The sequence below is a fragment of the Lutra lutra genome, chromosome 5 (genome assembly GCF_902655055.1).
Source record: "Lutra lutra chromosome 5, mLutLut1.2, whole genome shotgun sequence".
NCBI lineage: Eukaryota > Metazoa > Chordata > Mammalia > Carnivora > Mustelidae > Lutra > Lutra lutra.
In genome coordinates this window covers 69,768,601-69,780,612 of record NC_062282.1, presented here as the reverse complement: position 1 = coordinate 69,780,612, position 12,012 = coordinate 69,768,601, and the positions used below count along the sequence as shown (strand labels likewise).

The 12,012-nt window shown below is 37.9% G+C and overlaps 1 protein-coding gene across 1 annotated transcript in view; it reads right to left on the bottom strand.

Annotated features, from left to right (window-relative positions):
- Positions 1-4,970: 4,970 nt before the first annotated feature.
- CHSY3 (chondroitin sulfate synthase 3) overlaps positions 4,971-12,012 on the bottom strand; it is a 291,731-nt gene continuing 284,689 nt past the window's right edge. Inside the window, exon 3 of the mRNA XM_047731216.1 lies at positions 4,971-7,270. Within this exon, the coding sequence (XP_047587172.1) occupies positions 5,708-7,270 (1,563 nt within the window). The 3' untranslated portion in view covers positions 4,971-5,707. The remainder of the gene's footprint in view (positions 7,271-12,012) is intronic.

Here is a 12,012-nt window from a genome sequence, read left to right as displayed (position 1 = left end):
ATGAGAAGCACGTGGAGGGGATCAAAGCATTTCAAAGTTCTCTTCTTTCATTTTCTAGTCCAAATGTGCAAGGGGCTTTGTAAAATTCTTGCCCCTGAGATTCCAATTGGCTAACAAGGAGGAGAAATGAATTCCAACAGACTTTAAATACACCAGGGCTGCTAATGAAGAAGAGTTGAAAAATTTATGTTAACTTCAGCCTTCAAGCTCTTGATTTATACAATTGTAACTTCTCAAAACCAATACTAGGAATTTGTAGTTTAAAGATTATGGGACGCCTGGGTGGCTCAGTTGGTTGGACTGAGCCTTTGGCTCAGGTCATGATCCCGGAGTCCCGGGATCGAGTCCCGCATCGGGCTCCCAGCTCCACGGGGAGTCTGCTTCTCCCTCTGACCTTCTCCTCGCTCATGCTCTCTCTCACTGTCTCTCTCTCAAATAAATAAATAAAATCTTTAAAAAAAATAAAGATTATATATTGTATCAAGTCGTTCCTAAGTGGGGGAGATAAGGAAGAATCCACTGGTCGAGAAAGTAAAGAAAAATATTAAAAAGAAAAGCAGGTTATTAGTATGTTAGTAAGAATGGCATGAAAACTAGGTGGCAAGTGAGAAAGAAAAATAATTCAATGGCTACACAATGCACTGCTTTCCCAGCCCCTCACCCCTCATTTTCCTGGTATTATGCCTCTAGCATTTTACTTACCACCTACCAAGATTCTCTTTTTAGAAATAGGTGATGGGGCCACTTGGGTGGGTATAGGAGGGAAGGGGAAATAAACAGGAAGCTGATCGTGGTGACAGAAGACTTGACAGATTAGATACAGAAAGTTAATATGTTGTGGTATTTACTTTCACTTGTATATGAACTTCTGGCCTTGAGCTGTTTTTGGCTAATGTCAAGTGGACCTCATCCGGCTGATGTCAGAATCAAGACACAAGAATCAGGGGCGCCTGGGTAGCTCAGTGGGTTAAGCCTTTGCCTTCGGCTCAGGTCATGATCTCAGGGTCCTGGGATCAAGCCCCACATCGGGCTCTCTGCTCAGCAGCGAGTCCGCTTCCCCCTCTCTCTGCCTGCCTCTCTGCCTGCTTGTGATCTCTCTCTCTCTGTCAAATAAATAAAATCTTAAAAAAAAAAAGACACAAGAATCAGGGAATATTCCTATTTCTGTATTTGCCATTCACCTACAGACCTTAGATTCTATTTGGCATATACACTTGCTACTCCCAATGTGGATAAAATATGGAAATGTGATGTTTGTAGGAATCGAGGGGATGGGAGTTAGGGAAGACCTGATCAGGAATCAAACAACAACTCGATAGGAGGCCTGAGTGTAGAGACAGGGCTGCTTTCCAGTGATGCCTAATCTCAGTCTAGAGTTTCTACTTGTGAGAACTGTCCCAAGAGGTTCTTAATAAACACTTGCTAACTGGTTAACATTACAAGTAAGAGCAAAAAGAAAAAAGTTTTTTTTTTCTTTCTGTTGAAGACTCTCTTTTTATATAATAGGTCCATTTTAAGTAATATTTTATCCTCCCAATACTATACTCACCTATTCCATCAGAAGTGATCACATCATGACTGAAGTTGGTAACAGAGTAGCAAAAATGTACACCTGTGCATGATGAAGAAAAACTCAATCTCTCAGCTTTCTAAATCGACCTAGAGACTACTACAGATCGCTTTAATTCGAGCGAAATAAATTCCCTCATGGAACAGAACTCTACATACGGTACAGCCCTTGGCAGCTTCTGACATGAGAAAGGAAGAGTGAAACAGACAACAGGATATCAAATTGAAGGCAACTATACCAGCAAATCCTGGCATCTCTATGCCAGCGCCAGGTGGTTTGCTGCTTGCTGCAGATGTGACTCTGTCGCCACCTGGGGGCACGAATTACGGCTGAAGGAAGTGTCATCATCCCCACCATCTGTCAAAGTAAGGTCGGCAGTGCAGCTGGTGCTGGAGCGAGCCTGGGGGCACACAGAGGCAGAGCTGCACTGGCATCTGTTCCCGCTTCTACTGCTATTGCTGCTCGGAACCTTCCAATCTAGAAGGCTTCTGGACTCAGCACGCACTGTATGCTTGACAATGATTAGGATGCTAACAAACGCAGAGATGGGGAAAGCAGACAAGTCAGCAGCACTACGAAGTGGTAACAGATACCTTTACTGTCCCTTAGGACACTGTGTTTCCCATTTGCCTCATAATATCCACAATCAAAGGGTACTTCCTGAAGACGTGTGCCTTCGATGAACAGGCACAAATGAGAGCTCCAGTGCACCAGTCCCCAGATGATGAGCTGTCCCCTTTTAGGGATATTGCTAGGGCAGGAACACAGGTTCCCATGACTTGCAGGAGACTTGCTGGGACTCAGAAAGCAGCACGTGATAAGGGAAGAAAGGTTGCTCAGCCCCAGAATTCAAGCACATGGATGCCTTCCTTCTCCTATAGAAATCTCATCCCCATGGCCAAGATAGAGCTATCACTATATTACTTGCTCTTTGAGACTCAGCTTGGTACATTTTACTTGCCTCCAGGACAAGGCAGTGCCAGGTGAGGGCTCCCCAGGCCTGGAGGCATGATAGCCTCTCATCTGGGCAATCTGAGTCATTAGAAAGGATCCTCATCTTCTGGGTCCTCCTCCTGGAAGAAGGAAGTGCCCAGGCCAAATCTGAAAATGCAACCAGAGGAAACCAGAGCAACCCAGAAATGGGGGCTATTGGCTGGAGATGGACTCCAGCTCTCTTCTGTTAAAAACAGTGGGACTTTATAGTTTACCTTTCCAGTGAGCATTTATTCTCTTAGTTGGACTATCTATCGGTCCACACACTTGGGTATTTTATTCCTATAATTGCCCATCTATAGGTAACTATGGTTTCAACTCTTAGATTCGGAAATATCTCAGCACTGACAAAGTTGTTTTATGCCAAGTCTGTACGGGTCAAATGACATAAATAGTCAAGCAACTGTGGACAGCTTCTGTACTCAGCTGGCTGAAAGCACAAAGGTAAGGGCTGCTGCTGACATCAGGAATGCTGAGTGTATTTTCTGCTAGCAGATGTCCAGCAACCTGTGAGCAAGGAGATAGATGAAACCTTTCCCCAACACACTGCTAGCAAAGGGATGGAAGACTGAAATTAAAAGGCTGAAGAGGCTCTAACTGAGCAAAACATCAGCAAACTGAGCACGGCCCAGAACAAGCATACAGCAGAAGTAAGCTGAACAGTGGATCATACAAGTTCATGGGGTCAGCTAGACCTTTGCCCATTGTCTACTACAACACCCCAACAACAGAGAGGCCTTAGGCTACGGTGGAAAGGCAGGTGCTTCCAATTCGGATAACAGTTCATTGAAATCTCATGCCAAGAGTGTGAACTTGGGACATGTGACTTCATCGTTCATGACCTCAGTTTCCATGTCTGTGGAACGAAGAAAATAATATCAATATTCTGAGAGCTGTCGTGAGGATTACATTTAAAAGGACAATGCAAGTAAAATGCACAGGATGGTAGTGAGCGGACAGAAGCATGATCAGTAAGATAGAATTATTACTGGAGTAACACTTAAACAGAAGACCCACAGGCTTCCAAATAAGCTAATAGCAGGAACATACATCTAGACAGCTTCAGGTTGCATTCGTGTTGTGTTACCCTTCAGCCTTACAGGGATTTTAAATAATAGACACTGAAGAGATAGGAAAACACTCTTAATTTCACTAGTATAATTCTAATAAAGTTTCAGTCAGGAAATATTGCAGTGCCTGAAAGAAAATGATAGGAAAGCTTAATACAAAATTACAAAATACAACTTAAATGAACTTATATTAATTTTAGGACAGTATGCAGGTAAGTAATTAAGTTCAGAGGAGCTTTCTGCATTTCCTTGTTTCATTAGTATAATTTCACAAGTATTACAGAGAATTCCACTTCATCCCTGGGTGGTTGCCTCAAGACTTGGGCTGTTTTTCAGCTGTCATAAGTTAAAGGAAAGAGCAGCCCCTGATTTCTTTTCTTCATTAATGAAATCATTAATAATTATTACTTTGCAGTAGCTCTTCCCAAATGACTATCTTTACTGCATGTTAATATATTTACTGTTCAGGGGGAAAAAAAAAACTGTTAAGAGAGGTAAGCCACATAATGTAGGAAAAAAGCAAAGGTTTATGAAGGCCAAGAAAATATTAGAGCAGAGGTCAATTCTGAATTGTTGGCCCTATCAAGATTTTTAACGTCTAAAAGTGCCACCAATTCCTTTCTAATGAGTTTGACATTATTAAGATTATATGTTATAGTCAAGGAGAGTGCCATCACATTTGTCACAACATTAAGTAGTGTTTTTTTTCTTTTTTTTTTTTGAGGCTCCCCAAATGTCCTCACTAAAGGAGACCATTACCCTGTATAAAACCATCATGAAGGCAAATGCTGTATGGCTTCCTGGCAATCAGTTCCAAATAATGGTAGCAATTGACAACAACTTTCAAATAAAATTTGAAGCAAATGTTAGTCCTACTGTGTGAAAAAAGAAAATCAAAGTGCAGAACAGTATGTACAATCTGCTACATTTTGTGAAAACCCAACTTAACCCAAATTAAAGGCAGTTTCTGACCTGTTCTTGCTTCAGTTTGATCACAAAGCTGAAGAGATTGGGGAAGAATGCTTCTCCTGGAATGTAAATTATTGAATAAAGAAACCACTCATTTTAATCAGTTGTGAAAGGCCAGGATTTAAAGCATAATAATACAAACAGTAGGTCCATAATCCCTTATTAACTTTTCCAGTCTATGTAGCAAGCACATTTGGTGAGTATGACTGCTAAGAAATACATCAGGTATGACTGAAAGGAAACAGCACAACCTCTTCAGGGTTTTTGGAAAAGATTACTGTTATACCTGTGTTTTATTATAAATAACCAGGTTCTGTCATATTTTATCTTCTTGCCAGCAAATGAAGGACATCGTTTCATAAAGCTTCTAAAATGTACATTAATATTTAATTAAATCATATTTCCTTGAGAAAATAAAGTTCATTCGCATTTATAGCAGACAGTTGTGAGGAGTACATAATTGTCAGAAGACCAGGGTAGCCAGTACCGGTTGCTTGTGGAACAAAACTCCTCAATTTTTAAAACTTTTTTTAAAAAATAAACATACAATCATAAGTGTTCATTTACTTTAAAAATTCTAAAGATGAAGAAAATTATTGTCTATATATTTAAGTCCTTGTATAAATTACAAAACTCAAGTTTATGTTACAGAGTCCCTTCCCCATAGGAAGCATAAAGCACTTTTGTGGTACCTTTCACCAGTAAATATTTGTATCACATTGAATTTAACAAACAAAATAAAAGTCGATATTGCATCTTTAAGCCCCAAGAGAACATTCTTCTAAGCTGTCTCTCATGTGGAATGAGCTTCAAAAGTCATTTGATTGCCACAATTTAACTCAATCTCAAATAAAGATATATAAAAGTAATAGAGAATTGACTTCAGTAGAAATCTGAAATATCAGTGAACTGCAGACTTTTCTTGCTTGAGGTCAACAAACACCCTTTGGAAGACAACCAAGAGTAGTTTAAGACCAGGAAAACAAAATAAAATTATAACAATAATAATTATAATAATAAAAATAACAATAATAAAATAAAAATAACAACAACCAACAATGAGGTAAACTCCCCTTGAAAAAGGCAATATGTGTTGCCTGGACTGTCAGGAGAGAGTTCGATTGTACCTGACACCCAAATGTTTTTCCAACCAGAGTTCAGCCAGTTGCATGGTGGACGCAAAAGTACTTGCCTTAGATCCTAAGCACATCTTATACTGCTTAGGATCCAAGTTAGGGTCACAATGAACTGGATGGAAAATATGCACCACTCCCACTTCTTGGCTTCTGAAAGGCCTTAAGCCAGATAGAATGACTTTATTGTAGAGATCGACATCTTCCAGTCCCCAGCCTTGTATTGAGGTATCAAATCCACCTGCACCCAGAAGATCACTTTTATAAATACAGGTAATTCCATATCCATAGTCTCTCCAAAATCCAGTCTTCTTTGAGAAGACAAAGTCATCATCAGTGGGAGGATTTCCTCCATTGGTTACCTTTGGGTCATACTGGCTAAAGATGATAGGGTAGTATACCTGTTGTCCCTGAATTGTATTATCTCTACACCGTTGGAGAAAGTCTCCTCTGAAGATCAAGTCAACATCACAAAATAGCAGCAAAGTATCATTGTCAAACTGGGAAGAAGCCATTTCAAGACCGAGACCTCTGGAAAACTCTCCCTTCATGGGGATCAAGGTAATTTCTGCTTTAGGGTAGTTGTTCTGATATTCTTTTATCAGCTCGATATGCTTGTTGGAATCTTGGCCAGAATCCCTACTGAAAAGGGTGATGACCAGCTTTACATTCTGCTTTGGAATAAGACAAGTTTTTTCAAAGTTGTCCATGAACCTTAAGAAAATGTCATACCTTCCAATGAGAGGAACAAGAATGTGTATTTTCTTTTCATTGTGCCCTCCCATTTCTTTGGGACCTTGAAAAGAAGATAGTATCTTTAAAGAATTAGATATAAAGGAGAATGACTGAGTGTCACTGTTAATACTCTCCACAAGACTGTTGACATCTAGCTCTTCGGTTTCTCTGAAGAAAGGCCTGCTGAACAACTGCTGAAGATAAGCATGGCGTCTCACTGGCACAGTTAGTTTCCTCCCCTTGTGTCTTTTATATAAGAGGAGTAAATCCAAAATGTACTCTACCCCATGCATGGGATCAACCCTGCGGTAGCCATATTGAATTTCCTTGAAGTCAATGAGCCGTCCCCTACTCTTGGCATTTTCATTGATCATCTCCATCACCTGCAGGACCGTGTCGTCCAGGGCTGTTTTTAGGATGCTGTTGATGTTCTGTCGAGGAGGCTGGTTCTCAGATGCTGAGTAAAGGAGTTTGCCCGTCAGGAACTCCCATTCTATCACTTCATCTCTCTCCCGGGGCTGGAAGTGGTTGAAAGAAGGCATCACTCCCAGCTGCTGGTCCTCTTTACTCACCTCACTGTTACTGAGCTTGCTCATCAAAGCACTCTCCCGGTGGAGCTGGATGGTGCGGTAGCGGAGTTCAGAAATCTTGCGGCTGAGCATATAATTATGAAGCCTGTATTGGTAGGCAGGCCTTTTGTTGGGGTGAAGTGTTATGGCTGCATGGATTTTGCTATTGTGAAGGTCTTGGATATAACCCTTCCGATTATGTTCATAATTCTCATGGAACAGTTGCTGCATCTGAAAAGGAAAGGGAATCAAGATGTTAGAATAAATTTAAGAAGAAAGAAAGCAGTAAGTGAAAACATTTAAATCAAAATATTTAATAGAAATTAGTTATGTGGTATTTCCTAACAAAAGTGACTTGTAAAATTTATATTTAAATGACATTAAAATCATTTTTTTAAAGATTCTGTTTGTTTATTATTTGACAGAGAGAGAGAGAGCAAGTGAACATGAGCAGGCAGAGCAGCAGGCGGAGGGACAGGGAGAAGCAGGCTCCCCACTGAGCAGAGAGCCCGATGTGGGGCCAGATCTGAGGACCCTGGGATCATGACCTGAGCCAAAGGCATATGCTTAATCAACTGAGCCACCCAGGCATCCCTCAAAATAGTTTTAAAATGTCAGGTTCATATGCTCAAATATTGCAAATCAACCTTCTGTTATATACAAATGCTGTATACTAACCACCAGCTGTGTATTTTGACGTTTAGAACTTTATTCCTCTATTCCTTTTGAAATCAATTCAAAATATCAACAAAAGTGAAAATTGAATATACCCAAAACCCCATAAGGAATCATTATGAGGGAGAGGCAGGGTGGATACAGCACGGGTTTCCCAAAATAGAAGGTTCATCCTAAGGAGTAAACCCCATGCCCTGTTGCTTGGAATGGCAATACAAGACCCAGAGAAGATGTAAGTTTTTTTGAGCATTCTGATATATCATCTTTACAGAGTAAGTTCTTGTTAACGTAAGGTGTAACAGAAATTATATTGATCTACATTACTGAACTAAAGGATCATAAATTAGACATGCTTAACATTCTTAGGAGCCAGAAGGTTTGGCTACTAGTCCAGAACAAGTTCACTACTTCAGGTAGAAAGAAAATGAAGAAAAAATGTAAAGCTATGAGATCACACTACAAACTGCCCGCTGACTATTCCTTCTCTGTCAGTAAAGAAACCTGCATCACACCCATTCAAGAGAAGTACTAATGGAAAAGGAGGAGGAGGAAGAAGAAAAGGAGAACTACCAGTAGCAGTAGCAACATGAAATATCTGAAGGTATACTGATGAATAAGGAGGGAAAGAATATTGCAAATTTAAGAATATATATTCAAAGCAAGTAAAAATGATAGAAAAATCAAATAAACAAAATAGAATCTCTAGTGAAGAACTCAAGGAATATATACACGAGCTTAAGGAGAAATAAAACCAAAGATGGTCACAATTCAAGAACCAAGAAATAGACTTGTGGAAAACATAGGAGGAAGAGACTTGAGAAAATTTAGCAAAATAATGGAAACATAAAAGAGAGGTTAAAAGTTGGGAGATATAGAGGTACCTGGGTGGCTCAGTCAGTGAAGCATCTGAATCTTGACTTTGGCTCAGGTCATGATCTCAGGGTTGTGAGATAAAGACCTGTGCTGGGCTCCCCACTCAGTGGGGAGTCTGCTTGAGATTCTCTCTCTCCCTCTCTCTCTGCGCCTCCCCTCTGTGCTCTCTCTAATAAATAAATCTTTAAAAAAAAAAGTTTGCAGATATAAAACTTTGTGTGTGTATGTGTGTATACACACAAATTACATATACACATAAATACATATCTTGATATGCATCCAAAAGCTTGAATATATATTCAGTACACATGGATATATATTAAAGAAGGTAAAATCACACATGTAAATCACATCTGAGGACCATATTTCCCTTATAATAAAGACAGATATTTATCTATCTGCAATGTGGCCAAGAGAAAAAAGATCAAAATAAATAAACAAAACCCATTTTGGCTGTAAGTAGGAAAAGAATGAATCATGTTACAACATATTCCATAGCAACATCAATGATGAAAAACAGTAGAACACAGCTTAGGAAGACCCCAAGAAAGAAAATCAATGACTAATTATTTTATATTCAATGAAGCAAGAGCCTATGTTGATCCTAACCAAGCTAGAGCTCAAGTTTTATTACAAAAATTAACTAGCTTCTAGTTAAGAATAGTGGTGATAAATTCTGTCAGTCCTCCCATCGAGAGGTGGAATCTATGCCCCTTTCTCTTGAATCTGAGTGATTCTGTCACTACTTCAACTAAGAGACCATACTGGAAATGACACTGTGCCAGTTTCCAGACTGACAGCTTCCACTTCTTGTCATTGGAACACCCACTCTACAGAAGGCAGCTGGGAAGTAATAATTCTGAGTTAATTTCCTTATTCTGGGCCAGGATCTTCAGGAAAATGTTGTATAGCACAACCTTGTTCCAACCTGAGACTCAGTGAAGTAGTTGTCAATCTCTCTTTAGGACAATAAGTTCCTTTTTATTTCTAATTTGCTAAGAGCTTTTATCATGAATGGCATTACAAGCTGATCAAAGGTTTTTTGTTTTTGTTTTTTTTCTGCATCCATGAGAAGTTTATGTGATACCTTTTTATTTCTGATATGGTGAATTACTAACTGAATTTCCAATATTAAACAACCACATCCATTGTATTCCCTGACTAAACACATCATGATCCTATTATTTTGTTCTCTTTATATATGGCTGGAATATATTTGCAAATGTTTGTCTAAAATATACTGTGAAAAAGTAATTCTTCTCAATTTGATGTACAGGTTCAATGTAATTCAATACAAATCTCATCCTTTTATAAAAGAATATGTTGCTCTTGATATTAGCAGGCTGATTCTAAAATTTATATAGAAATGAAAAGTCAAGGACATTCAAGACAATGTTAAAAAAAGTTACACCACAGATTAAAAAGTTATAGAAATTTAGACAGTATAATATTGGTATAAGGATAAACAAACAAATTAAAAAAAAACCCAACCCCCCCCCCAAAGGGCCAAAATAATCCATAAATAAACCTACACACAACTTAGACACCACTCGATTTATGACACATAAGACACTGGGGAGTGGAGAAAGGGTAGGTCTTTTCCATCAATAATGCAAGGTCAGTAGGATATTCATGTGGAAAAAAGTCAAAACTGACCCTCTACCTTCCCCTCCACCAAATCTATTCCAGATGGATTTTTGATATAAATAAAAAAGGTACAAAAATAAAATAAGCTTTCTAAAAGTTAACATAAGAAAATACCTGCATGACTTTTCATTAGGTATAGAATTCTTAAACATAACACAAGATACCAACCATAAAAACAGACTGATGAAATGAACTATATTAAAATTAATAACTGTTCTTCAAAACACCACTAGAAGATTATAAAAGGTAAACTACAGAGTGGGAGAAGATATTTTTACCAGATCATACCAAAAAGGACTAATACCTAGAATATGCAATGAACCTATACAAATTAGTGAGGAAGAAGGACAAACCCAGCTGAAAATGGGGGAAAACAAAACAAAACAAAACAAAAAACCTGAATGGGCACTTCACAAAAGAGATTATGCAAATTCCCAATAAACACACAAAAACATTCTGTAGGTCATTCATTATCAGGGTAATGCGTTTTGAAGTCATAATGTGATAACATTACAGACCTACAAGAATGCCCAAACTAAACACACTGATAATATACTGCCAGGATTTGGAACTCTCACATATGAGTGATGAGGATGTAACTTGGTTCAACCACTGTGGTAAATTTATAACTAAAATGACCAATACGTTCCCTATGGCTCAGGATTTCTACTCTTAGACATATACCCAATAGAAAAATATCCATACATACACCTCAAATATATATATATGAGTTTTCAAAGCAGCATTATTCAAAATACACCTGACTAAAAGCAACCCAAGTGTGTATCAAGAGTAGCATAGATAAATAAATGTCCCATATTCATACAATAACAAATGACACATCAGTTAAAATAAATGAGTATTATAACAACGTGGAGAAATCTCACAATGAAACAAGACATATACAAAAGAATACATTTTGTTTGATTCTATTTATGAGGAATTCAGAAACAAATGAAGCTAATCTATGTTATTCACTGTTAGAATAGTAATAAAAATTCAAGAAGGTAGGTGGGGAGATCTAGAGTGCTGTTAATGTTCTATTTGTTGATGGAGATCATGGTGACATCTACACATTCGGTTTATGAACATTCATTGAACTATTGCTTAAGATATGTTTGTGTGTTATACTCTAATTAATAGAAGATTTTCTTTTGAAATTGTGATAAATATGTATGTAGAGTCAGGTAGGTTTTCCTGATATGTATATACATAGACATGTATGGATTTGTGGGTGGAGGAATGGGAAGAGGAGGGAAGAGAGAGACAGACAGAAAGAGACAGAGAGGGAGGGAGAATCACAGAAGTTTTCCTAGAGGAGGTGACCTAAAAGGAGTAAGACCAGTACTACAGCAGATTCTTTAGTTTTTCAACTGAGATACTGATTTTCAAATCACTATCAGAAGAATATAACAATATATATTTAGAGAAAGATTTTGGACTTGATTCAAAGCATAGTAGATCAACTGCATCCAATATTTTTTTCTCAAAATGTATGCTTATTTTTATTTAAAATTCTGTTTAATGATAAATCTAATTAAATCCACAATCTGCAGTGAGCTGGTATATCTCCATTTTTGTGGTATTATTATTTTTTACTGAAATTGCTTTCAATATTTTACTTTATATAATTTTCCATACATTTTTATTTCTTCTTATGCAAGAAGGTAAAAAAATATAGATCTCTGATTACATATAATTACTAATTATACCACCTGTAAAATGTATTGGCTAAATGAAAATAATCTTTCTTTAAAAAAAAATTTATTGGGGCACTT